Source organism: Hemitrygon akajei, chromosome 12 (assembly GCF_048418815.1).
Source record: "Hemitrygon akajei chromosome 12, sHemAka1.3, whole genome shotgun sequence".
Classification (NCBI taxonomy): domain Eukaryota; kingdom Metazoa; phylum Chordata; class Chondrichthyes; order Myliobatiformes; family Dasyatidae; genus Hemitrygon; species Hemitrygon akajei.
This window is the reverse complement of record NC_133135.1, coordinates 12,273,379-12,293,759: the sequence shown is the minus strand read 5'-3', so window position 1 is coordinate 12,293,759 and position 20,381 is coordinate 12,273,379. Positions and strand designations below refer to the sequence as shown.

At 43.1% G+C, this 20,381-nt stretch overlaps 1 protein-coding gene across 1 annotated transcript in view; it reads right to left on the bottom strand.

The window, feature by feature from the left end:
* The window catches only part of LOC140737429 (vitellogenin-like), a 120,344-nt gene that overhangs the window by 41,425 nt on the left and 58,538 nt on the right, over positions 1–20,381 (bottom strand). The window contains exons 20-24 of the mRNA XM_073063916.1: positions 19,011–19,152; positions 18,710–18,929; positions 17,444–17,631; positions 3,458–4,519; positions 1,478–1,576 (exon numbers count right to left, since the gene is read on the bottom strand). Of these exons, the coding sequence (XP_072920017.1) occupies positions 1,478–1,576; positions 3,458–4,519; positions 17,444–17,631; positions 18,710–18,929; positions 19,011–19,152 (1,711 nt within the window). The remainder of the gene's footprint in view (positions 1–1,477; positions 1,577–3,457; positions 4,520–17,443; positions 17,632–18,709; positions 18,930–19,010; positions 19,153–20,381) is intronic.

Here is a 20,381-nt window from a genome sequence, read left to right as displayed (position 1 = left end):
ATTAATTAAATAAATCTAGAATTACAAGGTGATACTAACAAAATATTAGTATTTTGATACTAAAAACTCTCTAATATATGTAGATATATATTGATACCCTCACTATAGTGAGGTTATACTGTATCAAGGACTAGCTTACTTTCCTGTCTAGTCTCTGAGCTGATGCCCAACTGCCAATACCCACGCAAAATGCTGGTAGAACACAGCAGGCTAGGCAGCAGCTATAGGGAGAAGGGTCTCGGCCCGAAACGTCGACATCGCTTCTCCCTATAGATGCTGCCTAGCCTGCTGTGTTCCACCAGCATCTTGTGTGTGTTGTTTGAATTTCCAGCATCTGCAGATTTCCTCGTGTTTGCCAATACCCACTGCCTGAGTTGGTATTTCATTGGGAGTTTGGAATGTCACCAAAGACTCTTGCAAATTTCTGCAGATCTATCTTGGAGTGGCTATATCACTGTGTGTGTATATATGCGCACACACATACACACTCTGTACATACATCACTGCAAAGAAGTCATAGGCACATAAGTTGTTGATGCCCAAGGTTTTTGCATGGTACTGTAGTATTGCACCATATTGCACACTGGTGTGGTCTTTCATTGATTCTATTATGGTTATTATTCTATTATGGATTTATTGAGTATGCCTGCAAGAAAATGAATCTCAGGGTTGTATCGGTGATATTTATGTACTTTGATAATAAATTTACTTTGAACTTTGCTGCCGCAAAAAAGTCATGCCACATGTGCGGGATGATAAACCTGATTCTGATATGGGTCTCCATTGTGGACTGAGAGTGCGAAGGGAGCAGGGAGAGGGGCATCATGGCTGGGGAAAAGAGAAGGGAGAGGGGATGGAGTGGGAATCATCAGAGAGACATTCTATAATGATTAATAAATCAATAGTTTGGAATTAAATGACATTGGCTGGTGTCTCAGGGCTGGGTGTGTCTGCACCTGTGTCATCTCCCCGATCCCCAGGCACTCCTTCTCTGCCACCTGCCCCACACTCCTCCCGGGGCATTCCACTCTCGCCATTCCTAACATTCTTTGCTTCTGCCAGATTTACAAATTTACCATTGCTCCATGTTGAAAAATACAGTTCTGTGCAAAGTCTTAGACACCCTAGGGGTGTGCATATATGCATATGTATTTCTGATTGTAACTTATAGTGTTTTTAATGTATGCACCATACTGTTACTGCAAAACAACAAATTTCATGCCATATCTGATTCTAATTCTTATTATTGAGTCCAATTTTTAATTAAGTTCCCAAACTGTTGAGGTGTGATTCAAATTCATGCCTTCATCCGTTGGATCAGAAGCTTCACCTATGCATGTCTACCTTGTATGGATCAATGTCTGCAAGCAGTAATCTTCAGTGTGAGAGGAGGGGAACGGTCCAGAGGTGAACAGAAAACTCTGATTCCTGGCAACTAGTTATCAGAAACTCTTTCAGGTCTAATTAATCATCTTACCTGCTCCAGTGAATTTGAAGATGAAGATGAAGCTGAGCTGGAGAAACTCATTGTTGTGTCGAAACTGGTTTCAAATGAACGTAATTGTTTGTTTTGTGACTGAAATCAGAGATCACCCATATTAACAAAATAAAGTTTCTATGTATCCCCACTCATTTATCAGGAACACTGCATACAGAGTCCTTAGATGGCATAAACATGGATTTCCCAAACTTCTGGTAAATAGCTCCCTCCTCTTTCACCATTCCCCATTCCTGTTTCTCTCTCACATCTTCTCTTCTTACTTGCCCATCACCTCCCTCTGGTGCTCCTCTTCCTTTCCTTTCTTCCATGTGTCTTCCATCCTCTCCTGTCAGATTCCCTCTTTGCCAGCTCTTTACCTCTTCCACTAATCCAATTCCCAGCTCTTTACGTCACCTCCCCCCCCTCCCAGTTTCACCTATCACCTACCACTTTGTACTTCTTCCTCCCCTCCCCCTCACCTTTTTATCCTGACTTCTCCCCCCTCCCCCTTTCAGTCCTGATGAAGGGTCATGGCCTGAAACATCAACTGTTTATTCCCATCCATAGATGCTGCCTGACCTCCTGAGCTGTGCCTGCACTTTGTGTGTATTGCTCTAGATTTCCATTGTCTCCAGTCCCTCTTGAATCCTTAGCATTGTCAAAGATTCCTTCTATCTGTCCAACAAGCTCTTTGATCCCCTACCAGCAGCCAGGGGGTACCATAGCATTAGGACAAGGACTATTAAGAAGTCCTAACAGGCTGGGAAAGTTCATCTTTCCCAGGCTGTGAGACTACTGAATTCCCTGCCACCATAGGTATTATCAAGTACAAAGTGCCAGTAGTATTATACTGCCCACTTTTTAACTTGCATTGTATAATATTTGTGGTAATATTACTTTAAGTTGCATGTGAATTATACGTACTCAATGTTTCGTTTGGTGGTATACGTGTATACTGTTGAAATGACAATAAACTCGAACTTGAACTACCTTTAACAATAGCTATCTGAACTTTATTTAATCACTTGTATTTAAATTCCCCAGCAGAATTTGAACTGATACCTTTGAATTAATGGTACCTAATGCCCAGTTCTTTAGATACCATCAAGTTAAACACTTCATTAATACTTTATTATCCAATTTTCCTACAATGCCCGAGATAAATGTTGTGGACCTGTTTCTTTCTATTAATCCATTGGGCCAAGGCTTAGTATCTTTTATTTGTGATAAATTAGTGACCCTAAGGCATGCCCCCTTTGACAAAATTAGAACTGCTTGGGAGCATGATTTAAATATTTGTTTATCTGATGCGGTTTGGGACTCAATTCTCAAGTCAGTTAATTCAACCTCTCTATGTGCTTGCCACTGTCTTTTACAGTTTAAGGTTGTACATAGGGCTCACATGTCTAAAACTAAATTGTCCTGATTTTATCCTGACATTAGTCCTGTTTGTGACAAGTGTAAAGGGGGGGGGGGGGGGGGGAGGCTTCTCTTATCCATGTGTACTGGGCCTGTCGTAGTCTAGAGAAATTTTGGAGAGAAGTTTTTTTAACTTTATCCCATATTCTTATTGCCACTTAGAACCTAATCCTCTGATTGCTCTTTTTGATACCTTGGGTGAGGCAGATATACATTTGAGTCTGACTAAACGTCGAACATTATCTTTTGCCTCTCTTTTGGCTAGATGCTTAATTCTTCTTAGGTGGAGAGATATTGCCCCACCCACCCATGCTCAATGGCTTAATGATATTATGTCCTGTTTAGACCTTGAAAAAATTCACTACACACTTCTTAACTCGGACATAAAATTTCAAAAGGTGTGGGGATCTTTTCTTGAATACTTACACAACTCCTCTTTAGATTGTCTATTTTTCTAAATCCCTTACTTTCAGCTTTTTTCACGTCATATAGACAGTGACAAGACACCTAATTGTGATTCTGGTTCAAGATGAAGATACTATTGCTGGAACTCTTTACCTCTTTCCATGGTTTTGAATCAGAAATCCAGACAAAATGATGCTCTTTAGTCTTGTGAGTTGTGGCTGAGAATGTTTTGCGTTTGGTATAGATGCATCTACCATTCTTACACATTCTCTCTGAGCCTGTTTGATACGTCGAGGTTGGCCACGCATCCACTGTATCACTACGCGCGGAAGATGAGTCAGTGGTGGAGTCTCCCCGCACTGAAGAACTGGATTGCCCGTGAGCCGTTTGCCTACTGTGCTGCCGCTTTGACTCAGCAGACGATGAGACACTGGAGCTGGGCTCGCTCGAAGACGATGAAGTCGACGAGGAGTCCCTGACCAGGTCACCATGACCCTCTTCCGACTGTGCAGAGGACGTGACAGAACTCGAAAGGCTGAGGGAGTCAGTCGAAGACAATGAGCTGTTCCTGATCGAGGGCCGGCCGAACTTTTCGCCTCTGCAGCTGGAACTGTGACATCTTTTGGTGCTGCCTTGGTAAAGCGGTGACTGGGTACTGACCCTCCTGTGCCCTGAATTCAATGCAGATGCACTGCTGGAAACTCGATGGCCTCTCGATTTCCTAAAGGAGCTGTGTCGAGACAGCCTTTCCTTTGATAGACCAGGTGATGAGCTGGAGGAAAGATGAACAGTTGTATGATGTTCATCTTCTGAAGGCACACGTCGACCTGGCGTGTCATGTCTACGTTCTTGACCGAGTTTTTGGTGTCTTCCATACTTGTTACGTTTAGGTTCTTGTCTGTTCACTGGTGAGTGCATACCATAATTTCTTAGGTGTTTATTATAATGTTCCTTTGAGCTTCTCATTCTGCTCGATGACTGGGAACTTGACGTTGAATAGTGACGTGGCTTACTGTGTTCCTCCAGCTTGTGTTTGCCACGCCTATCACGACTGCCATGTTTCTTGTCTCTGCTCCCTGACTTTAATGAGTGGATACCACGAGTCCTTGAGTATTCTACCTTATCCTGCTCTGATCTTCTTCGTGAACTTCTGCTTGACGTCTGGGAACTCGACATAGAACTGCTCAAAGTATACTTATGCTCTCGTCTTTCCTGCTGTTAAATGACATGTTTGTGACAGTTATTTTGGCAGTACATGATTAAAAAAAAACTTAACACCTTTTAAGCAAAGCTGCCCACATGGCACCATCCCTTGGGGAATTAAAATACACTCACTGGCCACTTTATTAGTTAACTCCTGTACTAATCAAGTAGCCAGTGAGTATCTGTTTGAGGTTTTCTGCTCCTGTAGCCCGTCACTTCAAGCTTTGATGTGTTGTGCATTCAGAGGTGCTCTTTTGTACATCACTGTTGTAATGTGTGGTTATTTGAGTGACTGTCACCTTGAACCAGTCTGGCCATTCCCTTCTGACCTCTCTCATTAACAATGTGATTTTGCCCACAGAACTGCCACTCACTAGATTTTTTTGGTCTGTTGCACCATTGTCAGTCAACAAACTATAGCCCCTCGGCTTCCTCAAAGCTACCTGCCCCTTCACCTATCTTTGTATCATCTGCAAACTTTGCAACAGAGCAAAGACCGAGGCACTAAGTGACTTCTGAGTCTTTGTGCAGGTTGAGTCTGCAGTGATGAAGTCAACTGCGATGTTGGCATTAATTTCAAGAGGACTAGAATATAAAAGCAAGGGTATAATGTTGAGGCTTTATAAGGCACTGGTGAGGTCTCACTTGAAGTATTGTGAACAGTTTTGGGGCCCTTATCTTAGAAAGGATGTGCTGAAACTGGAGAAGATTCAAAGGAGGTTCACAAAAATGATTCCAGGATTGACTGGTTTGTCATATAACCATATAACAATTACAGCACGGAAACAGGCCATCTTGGCCCTTCTAGTCCATGCCGAACATTTACTCTCACCTAGTCCTACCGAGTTGCAGTCAGCCCATAACCCTCCATTCCTTTCCTGACCAACCTTTCCAATTTTTTTAAAATGACAAAATCAAACCTGCCTCTACCACTTCTACTGGAAGCTCATTCTACACAGCTACCACTCTCTGAGTAAAGAAGTTCCCCCTCGTGTTACCCCCAAACTTTTGCCCCTTAACTCTCAACTCATGTCCTCTTGTTTGAATCTCCCCTACTCTCAATGGAAAAAGCCTATCCACATCAACTCTCTTTATCTTCATAATTTTAAATACCTCTATCAAGTCCCCTCTCAACCTTCTACGCTCCAAAGAATAAAGACCTAACTTGTTCAACCTTTCTCTGTAACTTAGGTGCTGAAATCCAGGTAACATTCTAGAAAATCTCCTCTATACTCTCTCTATTTTGTTGACATCTTTCCTATAATTGGGTGACCAGAACTGTACACAATACTCCAAATTTGGCCTCACCAATGCCTTGTACAATTTTAACATTACATCCCAACTCCTATACTCAATGCTCTGATTTATAAAGGCCAGCATACCAAAAGCTTTCTTCACTACCACATGAGATTCCACCTTCAGGGAACTATGCACCATTATTTCTAGATCACTCTGTTCTACTGCATTCCTCAATGTCCTACCATTTACCATGTGTGTCCTATTTTGATTAGTCCTACCAAAATGTAACACCTCACACTTATTAGCATTAAACTCCATCTGCCATCTTTCAGCCCACTCTTCTAACTGGCCTAAATCTTTCTGCAAGCTTTGAAAACCTACTTCACTATCCACAACGCCACCTATCTTAGTATCATTTGCATACTTACTAATCCAATTCACCACCCCATCATCCAGATCATTAATGTATACGACAAGCAACATTGGACCCAGTACAGATCCCTGAGGCACACCACTAGTCACCGGCCTCCAACCTGACAAACAGTTATCCACCACTACTCTCTGGCATCTCCCATCCAGCCACTGTTGAATCCATTTTACTACTTCAATATTAATAGCTAATGATTGAACCTTCCTAACTAACCTTCTGTGTGGAACCTTGTCAAAGGCCTTACTGAAGTCCATATAGACAACATCTACTGCTTTAGCCTTTTCAACTTTCCTAGTAACCTCTTCAAAAAATTCAATAAGATCTGTCAAACATGACCTTCCACGCACAAATCCATGTTGACTGTCCCTAATCAGACCCTGTCTATCCAGGTAATTATATATATCACACGAGCAATATGCCAATCCTCCGGCACCATCCCCGTTTCTAATAACATTTGAAATATTTCTGCCAGAGCCCCTGCTATTTCTACACCAACTTCCCTCAAGGTCCTAGGGAATATCCTGTCAGGATCTGGAGACTTATCCACTTTTATATTCTTTAAAAGCGCTAGCACTTCCTCTTTTTTAATCATCATAGTTTCCTTAACTAACCTACTTGTTTCCCTTACCTTACACAATTAAATATCCTTCTCCTTAGTGAATACCAAAGAAAAGAAATCTTTCAAAATCTCCCCCATCTCTTTTGGCTCCACATATAGCTGTCTACTCTGATTCTCTAAGGGACCAATTTTATCCCTCACTATCCTTTTGCTATTAATATAACTGTAGAAACCCTTTGGATTTATTTTCACCCTACTCACCAAAGCAACCTCTTTTAGCTTTTCCAATTTCTTTCTTAAGGTCCTTTTTACATTCTTTATATTCCTCGAGCACCTCATTTACTCCATGCTGCCTATATTTATTGTAGATCTCTCTCTTTTTCTGAACCAAGTTTCCAATATCCCTTGAAAACCATGGCTCTCTCAAACTTTTAACCTTTCCTTTCAACCTAACCAGAACATAAAGATTCTGTACCCTCAAAATTTCACCTTTAAATGACTTCCATTTCTCTATTACATCCTTCCCATAAAACAACTTGTCCCAATCCACTCCTTCTAAATCCTTTCGCATCTCCTCAAAGTTAGCCTTTCTCCAATCAAAAATCTCAACCCTGGGTCCAGACCTATCCTTCTCCATAATAATATTGAAACTAATGGCATTGTGATCACTGGACCCAAAGTGCTCCCCAACACACCTCCTACACCTGACCTATCTCATTCCCTAACAGGAATTCCAGCACTGCCCCTTCTGTAGTCAGTACCTCTATGTATTGCTGCAAAAAACTATCCTGCACACATTCTACGAAATCCAGGAATATTTAGTTGCCAATGTTACGAAGGATGAACCACTCTGATGGGCAGAAGGGTGCAGGGTTGCCCATGTCCCCCTCCCCTGGGAGAATTACTAACCGTTACTGTTGCCAGGCTGCTAATGAGAGAGAAAGAGATGGAACAAAAACATACTTGGACTGGAACATTTGCTTCAGATAAGGGAGAGATAACACAGGGAGGAAGAGACTTGTTGATCCACCATATTATGACTCCTGTAAGACTTACGGCTCCGGAGAGGGCTGTTTACTTGGTACCATTCTGTTCATTAAAATTCCTCAGTGGACAGCCGGAGTGGGCTGGTTTGATGGGCTAAGCCATTCAAAACTGATTGACACCTGAGACCCTGTGAGTAGGGATAAAAGTGAGGTCTGGGGAGACACCCCTCAGACGCACCAAGAGACACACTAGTGAGCACTGCTTAAGTGTTGGAACCCATGAGAAAAGTGTGGGGCATCGGACACCGAACGAAGGATCGGTCAATTTTAACTCACAGTGTTTATAGCGAGGCCGGTGGGGGCTTGTGTGTGTGTCCACCCTTGCCTGGGTGACGAGTCCACCATAGAAGAACGGTCTAGCTAAAGGACAGAGGGGTCATACCTGAATGGCCACAACAACACATCGACGGATCAAGAAAATAAAGGAAGGTTTGAATGACTGTAGCTGTCACTGCTTGCTCTCTCTCTCTCTCCCTCCAAGTTACAACAAAAGAATCAACAACTACCTCAGCCTACATGAACTGAACTGAACTTTATACTTTCCCATGATAATTCATTATCCCCTAGACAACAATAGAGCTTGTTTATTATTATTATACCCACACTTTTAGGTTTAGTATTGCTAACGTGTATTATCTGTATATTTGCATTGTTGATATTGATTTGTATATTTTACTAATAAACACTGTTTTGAAAATAGTACCAGACTCCAACAGATACTTCTATCTTTGCTGGTAAGACACCCAGTTACGGGGATCGTAACACCAATTACACCCCTCCTGCAACCATGTTTCACTAATAGCTACAACATCATATTTCCAGGTATCAATCCATGCTCTAAGCTCATCCACCTTTCTTACAATGCTCCTAGCATTAAAATAGATGCATTTAAGAAATTCTCCACCTCTTACTCTCTGTTTATCCCTAACGGTGCAAACAACTTTACTATCTTCATTTTCTTCCTTCTCCCCTACATCTTCGGTCTGAGCGCTCCCCTTCTCTGTCACCTGCCTATCCTACCTTACACACTGTCTACTAGCTTTCTCTATTTGTGAACTAACCTCCTCTATCCTAGTCTCTTCAATTTGATTCCCACCCCCCAACCATTCTAGTTTAAAGTCTCCCCAGTAGCCTTAGCAAATTTCCCCACCAGGATATTGGTCCCCGTAGGATTCAAGTGCAACCCATCTTTTTTGTACAGGTCACACTTGCCCCAAAAGAGGTCCCAATGATCCAGAAACTTGAATCCCTGCCCCCTGCTCCAATCCCTCAGCCATGCATTTATCCTCCTCCTCATTCCATTCCTACTCTCACTGTCACGTGGCACAGGCAGTAATCCCAAGATTACTACCTTTGTAGTCCTTCTTCTCAACTCCCTTCCTAACTCCCTATATTCTCCTTTCAGGACCTCTTCCATTTTCCTACCTATGTCATTGGTACCTATATGTACCACGACTTTTGGCTCCTCACCCTCCCACTTCAGGATATCTTGGACGCGATCAGAAATATCCCGGACCCTGGCACCAGGGAGGCAAACTACCATCCGGGTCTCCTGACTGCATCCACATAATTGCCCTTCTGACCCCCTAACTATCGAGTCCCCTATTACTACTGCCTTCCTCTTCCTTTCCCTACCCTTCTGAGCTACAGGGCTGGACTCTGTGCCGGAGACACAGCCATTGTTGCTTCCCCCAGGTAGGCTGTCCCCCCCAACAGTACTTCCCAACAGGACTCAAACTGGACTGTCTGATTACATGAAGACTGTCTGATGTCTCTGGGCCTGTATTGACTAGAATTTGGAGGAATGAGGGGTGACCTAATTGAAACCTGTGGAATGGTGAAAGGCCTTGATAGAGTGGATGTGGAGAGGACGTTCCCTATGGTGGGAGAGTCTAAGACCAGAATACAAAGCCAGAGAGATGTCCTTTTAGAATGTAGATGAGGAGGAGTTTATTCATCAAGAGTAGTGAATTTGCAGTATTAATTGCCGCAGATGGCTGTGGAGGCCATGTTATTGGGTACATTTAAGGCAGAGACCGATAGATTCTTGATTGCTCAGGGCATGAAGGGATACTTTACTTTATTGTCACCAAACAATTGATACTAGAGCGTACAATCATCACAGTGATATTTGTTTCTGCGCTTCGTGCTCCCTGAAGTACAAATCAAAGTAACTATAATAAAAATTTAAATTATAAGTCATAATTAGAAAATAGAAAAGGGGAAGTAAGGTAGTGCAAGTTAGGTCTGGATATTTGGAAGGTACGGCACAGATCCAGGTCAGGATCCGTTCAGCAGTCTTATCACAGTTGGAAAGAAGCTGTTCCTAAATCTGGCTGTATGAATCTTCATGCTCCTGAACCTTCTCCCGGAGGGAAGTGGGACAAAAAGTGTGTTGGCTGGGTGGGTCTTGTCCTAGATTATCCTGGCAGCACTGCTCCGACAGCATGTGGTGTAAAGTGAGTCCAAAGATGGAAGTATGGTTTGTGTGATGTGCTGGGCTATGTACACCATCTTCTGCGGCTTCTTCCGGTCTTGGACAGGACAACTTCCATACCAGGTTGTGATGCACCCTAGAAGAATGCTTTCTACGGTGCACCTATAAAATTTAGTGAGGGCTTTAGGGGACAGGCTAAATTTCTTCAGCTTTCTCAGGAAGTAAAGGGATACAGGGAGAAGGCAAGAGATTGGGGCTGAGAGGAAAAATGGATCAGCCATGATGACATGGTGGATTGGACTCAATGGTCCAAATGGCCTAATTCTGCTCCTATATCTTATGGTGTTATGGTCTAAACCAGGTGTTGCCCACCCAATTTCCATTGGTCCAAAGGCATTTTAATTTTAAAACTGTGGTCCTTGTATTGAAATCCTTCAGTTCCCATCTTTCTTTGTAACCCTGCTGGCTTTTCTGGTCCTACACCCTATATCTGAGGTGTCTGCAGTTCTGGCTTCTTATCCCTTCCTGCTGAAGATCATTCTTCCATCTGAGTCCATTTGCTTTGTCTCCCCATCCCTCTGATTGTCATAGAGTGATACAGTAGGGAATGTGGCTCTTTGGTCCACTGAATCCATGCTGATCATCAAACACTCATCTAAGCAAATCCCACATTAATCCATTTTCTTTTTGATTCATCCCAAATCTCATTGAGACCTATTGAACATTGAAAGGCTTAGATAGAGGGGACACAGAATGGATGTTTCCCACGGTGGGAGAGTATAGGACCAGAAGAGACAGCCTCAGAATAGAAGGATGTCCCATTAGAACAGAGATATGGAGGAACCCGCACAAAATGCTGGTGGAATGCAGCAGGCCAGGCAGCATCTATAGGGAGAAGCACTGTCGACGTTTCGGGCTGAGACCCTTCGTCAGGACTAACTGAAAGAAGAGATAGTAAGAGATTTGAAAGTGGGAGGGGGAGATCCGAAATGATAGGGGAAGACAGGAGGGAGAGGGATAAAGCTAAGAGCTGGAAAGTTGATTGGCAAAAGGGATACAGAGCTGGAGAAGGGGGGAGGATCATGGGATGGGAGGCCTAAGGAGAAAGAAAGGGGGAGGGGAGCACCAGAGGGAGATGAAGAGCAGGCAAGGAGTTATTGTGAGAGGGACAGAGAGAAAAAAAAGAGAGAGAGAGAAAAAAAGGGGAAAAATAAATCAGCCATGATGGAATGGCAGAACAAACTTGATGGGCTGAATGACCTAATTTCGCCCAAATGATTTATGGTCTTATGGTCATATTCCCATCAAGTCCTTCCTGATTTTGCCACTTAATGACATTCGAGGACCAATATACGGCAGCCAATTGACCTACCAACTAGCACATTATAGTCATAAAGTAACACAGCACAGAAGCAGGTTCAACTGCACAGTGCAAGACATAAAAATTAATAAGTTACAAAAAATATACAGTGCAAAAGATGAATAATGAGGTAATGTTCATGGATTCATTGACCATTCAGAAATTGATGGTGGAGAGGAATCACTGCTTCCATTGTTAAAGTGTCATAGAATAATGCTGCATGAAAACTAGTCCTTCTGCTCAAATGGTTCATGCCAACCGTGATGTTCCATTCAATCGAATCCCACATAGCAGCGTTTGGCCAGTAAACTTCGAAAGCTTTCCTATCCATTCCCTGTCAAACTATCTTCTAAACCTTTCCTATCCATGTACCTGTCAAACTATCTTCTAAAGTTTTCCAATCCATTCCCTGTCAAACTATCTTCTAAACCTTTCCAATCTATTCCTTGTCATACTGTTTTCTAAACCTTTCCTATCCATGTACCTGTAGAACTGGTTTCTAAACCTTAAGACCATAAGATCTTAAGACATAGGAGTAAAATTAGGCTATTTGACCCATCAAGTCTGCTCTGACATTTAATCAGACATCTACTTTGTCTAGGCATTTCAACATTCAGAAGGTTTCAATGAGGTACCCTGTTATTCTCCTAAATTCGAGTGAGTACAAGTATTCCTTGTATGATAACCCTTTCATTCCCAGAACCATCCTTGTGAACCTCCTCTGAGCCCTCTCCAATGCCAGCACATCTTTTCTAAGATGAGGATCACGGAAAGGCTCACCAGTACCTTATAAAGCACCAGCACCACACCCCTGCTCTTGTATTCTAGACCTCTCGAAATGAATGCTAACATTGCATTTGCCTTCCTCATCACTACCTCTACTTGCAAGGTAACCTGTACTCCTAAGTCCCTTTGCATCTCAGATTTTTGGATTTTCTCCCTATTTAGAAAATAATCTGCACATTTATTTCTTCTACCAAATTGTATGACCATGCATTTTCCAAAATCGCATTTTATTTACTATTTTCTTGCCCATTCTCATAATCTGTCTAAGTCCTTCAGCAGCCTACCTGTTTCCTCAACACTATCTACCCCTCCACCAATCTTAGTATCATCTTCAAACTTTGTAACAAGACCATCTATTCCATCATCTAAATCATTGATATACAGCATAAAAGTGGTCCCAACGCCAACCCCTGCCGAACACCACTAGTCACTAGCAGCCAACCAGAAAGGATCCTTTTATTCCCACTCACAGCTTCCAATCAGCCAATTCTCTAACCATGCTAGTAACTTTCCTGTAATACCATGGGTTCTTAACTTGGTAAGCAGCCTCATGTGTGGCACCTTGTCAAAGGCCTTCTGAAATACAACATCCACTGCATCCCCTTTATCTATTCTACTTGTAATCTCCTCAAAGAATTCCAATGGGCTCATCAGGAAAGATTTTCCCTTAAGGAAACCATGCTGACTTCGTTCTATATTGCCATGTGTCACCAAGTATTCCATAACCTCATCCTTAACATTTGACTCCCAACATCTCCCCAACCACTGAGGTCAGGCTAACTGGTCTATAATTTCCTTTCTGCTGTTCTCCTCCTTTCTGAAAGAGGAGGCTGAAGAGATTGTGGAGGCATTAGCAATGATCTTGCAAGAATCAACAAATTCTGGACTGGGTCCGCTTCTTTTTATGTTATATGTCAATGATTTGGATGATGGAGTTAATGACTTTGTGGCCAAGTTTGCAGACGATATAAAGGTAGGTGGAGGGGCAGGTTGTTATGAGGAAGTAGAGAGGCTACAGAAGAGCTTAGTGAGCTTAGGAGAATGAGCAAAGAAGTGGCAGATGGAGTACAGCATTGGAAAGTGTATTGTCATGCACTTTGGTAGAAGAAGTAGAAGTGTTGACTATTTTCTAAATGGAGAGAAAATTCAAAAGTCTGAGGTGCAAAGGGACTTGGGAGTCCTTGTGTAGGGTTCCCTGAAGGCTAGGTTGCAGGTGAGTCGGTGGTGATGAAGGCAAATGCAATGTTAGCATTCATTTCGGGAGGACTAGAATATAAAAGTAAGGATATAATGATAAGCCTTTATAAAGCACTGGTGAGGCCTCACTTGGAGTATTGTGAGCAGTTTTGAGCCCCTTAACTCAGAAAGGATGTGTTGATATTGGAGAAGGTTCAAAGTAGGTTTATCAAAATTATTCTGGGGTTGAAAGGCTTGTCGTATGAGGAGCATTTGATGGCTCTGGGCCTGTACTCACTGGAATTCAGATGAATGAGGGGTGACCTCATTGAAACCTATTGAATGTTGAAGTGTCTTGACAGAGTTGATGCGGAGAGAATGTTTCCTATGGTGGGGTAGTCTAAGACTAGAGGATACAGCCTCAGAATAGAGGGACATCCATTTAGAATGGAGATGAGGAGGAATTTCTTTAGCTAGAGAGTGGTGAATCTATGGAATTCTTTGCCATAGATGGAGGCCAAGTCACTGGGTATATTTAAGGCAGAGGTTAATTTTTTTTTTAGTGTGTCGCACCAGACAGCCAGCCATTCTTGTCTGGCGCGTGGTGTCAGGATTGGTCTCCTTTTGGATTAACCGGGTCACGATTTGAACGTACCTGACTTGACCCTTTTTCATGAGGCCCAGTGGCTAGCTCGACACTCAACCCAGCACGGATGAAAAGCGTGCTCAGGGAGGGGGTGGCCCGACTTGGATTCAAACTCAGGAGCCTTCGCTCCAGACTCCCGCGCTGATGCCATTGTGCCACCAGAGGTTAATGAATTCTTGATTAGTTAGGGTGTGAAAGGTTATGGGGAGAAGACAGTAGAGTGGGGCTGAGAGGGAAAATGCATCAGCCATAATGAAATGGCAGAGCAGACTTGATGGGCCAAACAGCCTAATTCTGCTCCTATATCTTATGGATCTAATGCAAAGAGGCAGATGGAGTTCAATCCAGAAAAATGTGAAGTGATTCACTTTAGAATACCACATGGAAACAAGTCCTTCACCCCAAATGGTCCATGTTCCCATTGAAGCTAATCATAATTCCTGCATTTGGCTTTCATCCCTCTAAACTTTTCCTATCCATGTACCTGTCCAAGTATCTTTTAAATGTTGCTAATGTACCCGCCTCAATGACTTCCTGAAGCAGATCATTCCATATAATGACCATCCTCTGGGTGAAAAAAGTTGTTCCTCACGTTCCTATGACTTTAAACGTTTCCTCTCATACCCTAAACCTATGTCCCTTTAATTCTTGTTTCTCTGGCCCTGGGGCAAAGGCTAGCATTGGAACTGCCTTCCTCAGAGTTCCAAAGATGCCTGGCCCCCTGACAGAAATAAAATATCACATCCTCTTCACATTCACCCTGACAGGAATACATGACATCTTAAGCGTGATATTGGAATAGCGGTATATCATAAACACGTGAGATTCTGCAGACACTGGAAGTCTAGAGCAACACACAGAAAATAATGGAGCACCTAGGGAGGGGAATAAAAAGTCATCTCTTTGAGTTGAGACCATTGAGCAGCTCTGGAAAGGAAGGGGGAAGAAGCCAGAATAAGAAGGTGGGGCAGGGGAAGGAGTCCAAGCTGGCAGGTGATGGATGAGACCAGGTGAGGGGGAAGATGCGTGGGTGGGGAGGAGGAATGAAGTTAAAAGCTGTAAGCGGTTAGGTCGAAGAGGAAAAGTGCTGAAAAAGGAATCTGACAGGAGAGTGGACCATGGATGAAAGGGAAGGGAGGTGATGGGCAGGTGAGAATGGGTAAGAGGGGAGTCCATAAGAAGTAGGAGCAGAATTAGGCCATTCAGCTCATCGAGTCTGCTCTGCCGTTCCATCATAGCTGATACCAGATCCCACTCAACCCCATACACCTGTCTTCTGGCCATATCCTTTGATGCCCTGACTGATCAGGAAATTATCAGCTTCCACCTTAAAAATACCCATGGACTATGGAACATTCCATAGTTTCATTACTCTCTGGCTAAAAAAATTCTTCCTTATCTTTTTCTTAAAAAGGTCACTCCTCAGTTTTGAGGCTGTGCCCTCTTGTTCTGGACACCCCCACCATAGGAAACATCCTCTCCACATCCACCATATCTAGTCATTTCAACATTTGGTATATTTCATTGAGATCCCCATGCATTCTTATAAGTTACAGCGAGTACAGGCCCAAAGCTGCCAAATGCTCCTCATATGTCAACCCCTTCACTCCCAGAATCATCCTAGTGAACATCCTCTGGGCTCTCTCTGATGACAACACATCCTTTCTAACATACGGTGCTTAAAGCTGTTGACAGTACTCCAAGTGTGGCCTGACTAGTGTCTTATAAAGGCTCAGCATGATCTCCTTGGTTTTATATTCTATTGCCATTGAAATAAATGGCAACAGAGCACTTGCCTTCTTTACCACAGACTCAACTTGTAAATTAACCTTCTGGGAGTCTTGCACGAGGACTCCAAAGTCCCTCTATTGTTCCTTTTATCGAAATGTATTATCATATATTTCCCAGAACTGTATTCCACCTGTCACTTTTTTGCCCATTCTTCCAATTTCACTCCTACTACAATTGTATTGCTTCCTCAGCACTACCTTCCCTTCCACCTGTCTTCATATCATCCGTAAACTTTGCCACAAAGCCATCAATGTCATTATCCAAATCACTGACAATGTGAAAAGTAGTGGTCCAGATACTGACCCCTGAGGAACACCACTAGTCACGGACAGTCAACCAGAAAACCAGAAAAAGCCCTTTTTATTCCCATTCGCTGCCTCCTGCCTGTCAGCCATTCCGCTATCCATGCCAATATCTTTCCTGTAACGCTGCAGGATTTTATCTTGTTAAGTAGTCTCAAGCGTGGCACCTTATCAAATGCCAGGCAGTTGCCCAACCCTGCCATTTGAGAACTTCTTCTGTGGGGCATATCTGTCTTGAACCTTGTTAACCATTCCCTTTAACTTCAGCCACCTCTGCTCTGCCATCATCTCCACCAGAATCCTCCTCCAATCCACCTGGGCAAGCTGTTCCCTCAAGCCTCTGTAATTCCCATTATTCCATCGCGATACTGGTGTATGTAACTTATGCTTCTTCCTCTCAAATTGCAGTATGAATTCAATCATATTATCATATCTAATGGTTCTAAGGGTTCCTTTACTTTAAGCTCTCTAATAAGATCTGGGTTATTATACAACACCCAATTGAATATAACCTTTCCCCGAGTAAATTTAAGCACAAGCTGCTCTAAAAAGCCATCTCAAAGGCATTCAACAGAGTCAGATTGGATAAAAAGAAAAAGAGAGAATGAGAGGGAGAAGAACTTAACAAAGGTTGGACAAATTGATGTTCATGCTGTCAGGTTGGAGGCTACCCCTCAGAAGATGAGCATAACCTGGCTACCTTCATATTCTGGCTCCCCTCTTACCATTTCTCTTTTCCTCTACTCACATGACCTATCCACCACCTCCCCCTGGTGGCCCTCCTCATTCCCTTTCTCCCATTATCCTCTCCTATCTGATTCTTTCTTCTGCCTTTTGCCCTTTCCACTTGTCACTTCTCAGCTTCAATCCCCTTCCAAACCCCAGACATCTTCCTCCTCACCTGATCTCACCTGTCACCAAGCAGTTTGACACCTTCGTATTCTGGCTTCTGTCCCCTTCATTTCCAGTCCTGATTAAGGGTCTCAACCTGAAACATCAACTGTTCATTCCCCTCCATTCGAGTACTGATGTTGTAATTGCTACTCTTGATGTTTATAGTTTAATCCATGACGCTTCAGTTAAACCGTGTCATTTATCAGAAAAGGAGGGACAGAGGTGTAAACGAGCAGCAGGACTTTCTTGTATTTGGAGAAGAATGTTTACCTGATGCTGCCTTTTAGGTTGGAGGATTTTCCTTAGCTTGAGAAGGACTAACTTGCCCTCGGCTTGCATTTTTTCAGAGGAATCTGCATGAGTCCAGTTGCTTCTCATCAGCCGGTGATTTACTCTTGTGAGCGACTCATCCATTTGTAATTCGATTTGAAACTTTTTGATTGGAACGTCAGTAGGAACTAAAAGTAAGTCAAAAATAAATCACATTTCCTGTTTTAAATAGTGCAACAATCAGATGATTAGAAGAATAAAATGGGGATTCAAACCTATGGAATACTGTGCTCAGTTCTGGTCATCTCATTATAGGAAGGATGTGGAAGCTTTACAGAAGGTGCAAAGGAAATTAACCAGAATGCCCGGACTAGAGAGCATGTCCAGTCGTGTAGGTACCATGGTAGCGTAGCTGTTAGTAAAACAGCATTGCAGCTCAGGGTGTCAAAGTTTGAAGATCAATCCCAGCTCCTCTGTAAGGAGTCTCTGTACATCCTCCCCGTGGAATGCACGAGTTATCTGCTGTCCTCCCATGATCCAAAAATGTACTGGGTGGATTAATTGGTCATTGTAAATTGTCCCCATGATTAGGTTGTGGTTAAGTTGGAATTGTCAGGGGTTGCTGGGTGGTGCGGTTTGAAGGACCAGACGGGCCTATTCTGTGCTGTATCTCTAAATAAAATAAAATAATTGTCTTACAAGGCAGGTTGAGTGAGATAGGGCTTTCCTCTTTGGAGCGAAGGAGGTTGAGAGATGACTTGATATAGGTGTACAAGATCATAGGAGGTATTAATCAAGTAGTCAGCCAGAGACCTTTTACCAGGGTAGAAATAGTTAATATGAGGGGGGCATAACCTTAAGGTGATTGGAGGAAATTATAGGGGGTGACCATCTGCTCCAGTCTATGTGGATCATGGGTCAGCTTCCACAAACACTTGAGAACTCACTAATGGAAAAGCCCTTAGAGGATCATAAGTTCCATGGAGGAACTTCTTACAGACAGCATTAGAATTGAACTCCAGACTCTGGTGACTTGAGCTATGATAGTGTTGTGCTAAACCGCTGTACTACTGTGGTTATGAGCACGATAGGTTCTGCAGATGCTGGCAACTTTCTGGAGAAACTCTGCAGGTCTGTGGAAGGGAACAAATAGTTGACTTTTTGGGCCAACAGTTCATCAGGACTGGAAAGGAAGGGTGCAGAAGTCAGAATAAGAAGGTGGCTATAGGATTGGTGAAGGGCCTTTTATCCCAACATTGTTTTTACCTGGTCTGATTGTGATATCCAATGCTTTCTTGCCGATCATTTCGTACAAGGGAGAGTTGGTGGGGAAGTCAGAATTTTCTGCACTGGCGTCATAACAAACTTCAAATCCAAAGGTTTTGGCTGTCGTGCAGATGCGATAGACACTCTGGCTTAGGGTGTCTGGAAGCTCTTCAGCCGAGCACACAGATCCTGGGACAATGGCAAGAGGCAGCACTTTGTCCTGTAACACGGGCACAATTGAGACCAGTCGAAGAACCCTCTGAACACAGGTCAGAGACAAAACGCAAGAAACATTATTTACCATCACTTTGCGATTCACAGTTGAGTTCTTTGCCAATCGGAGAGCTTTGATCCTCAGCACAGACTCCTCACTCGGAAGCAGCGGGAATATGTTCTTTCTAGCGGGCTCTTCCACATTCCTCGAGTATGCAAATGCTTGTGTGCTGCATATATTTTGGAATTGGAATTGGTACAATATCGATACATGTACTGAGATACAGTGGAAAGCTTGTGTTGCCAGTGGCTATACTTCATTAGGAATTTGAGATTTCTACGTACGAATCATGGAGAGCATTCTGACTGGCTGAATCACCGTCTGGTGCGAAGGGCCCACTGCACAGGATCAGGAAAAGCTGCAGAGGCTTGTAGACTCAGTCAGCTCCATCATTGGCACTAGCCTCCCCAGTACATATAATATTACAGCACAGGAATAGGCCATTCGGCCCACAGTGTTGTGCTGAACCAGCTGAAAAGCAGATCAAAAACACCCAGACACTAATTCCTCTTATCTACACCATGTCCATATCCCTCTATCTTCCTTACATCCATGTGCCTATCCAAACGTCTCTTAAAAGCCTCTAATGTATTTGCCTCTACCACCCTACCGGGCAGCATATTCCAGGTATCCACCACTTTCTGAGTAAAAAACTTACCCTCACCTTCAATACATGTCCTCTGGTGTTAGACATTTCAACCCTGGGAAACAAATACTCTTTGTCCACTCTATCTATACCTCTCATAACCTTATAAACTTCTATCAGATCTCCTGTCAGCTTTCGATGCTTCAGAGAAAACAACACAGATTTATCCAGCCCCTTGTGATCGCTCATGCTCTCTAAACCAGGCAGCATCCTGGTAAATCTCTTCTGCAGCTGAGGACATCTTCAAGGAATGATCTTTCAAAAATGCAGTATCCGTTATGAAGGACCCCACCACCCAGGATGTGCTTTCTTCTTATTACTACCATCGGGGAGAAGGTACAGGAGCCTGAAGGTACACACCTATTTAACGCTAGTCTAATCACAGGATAATTTCCAATGACCAATTAAACTACTAACCAGTATGTCTTTGGAATGTGGGAGGAAAGTGGAGCACCTGGAGGAAACCCATGCGCTCACAAGAAGGGCACACGGACTTCTTACGGACGGCGTCGGAATTGAACTCTGAATACAGATGCCCTGAGCTGTAAAAGAGTTATGCCTACTGCTTTAGGAACAGCTTCGTCCCTTTGTCGTCAGGTTTCCGAATGGACAACAAAACCACAAACCTCGATATTTTTGCTCTCATTTTGCACTACTTATTTAAAATTTTACATATTTTTGTATCTCTTATAATAATTTATGGTATATTTTAATAATTGCAACGTACTGCTGCTGCAAAACAACAAACTTCA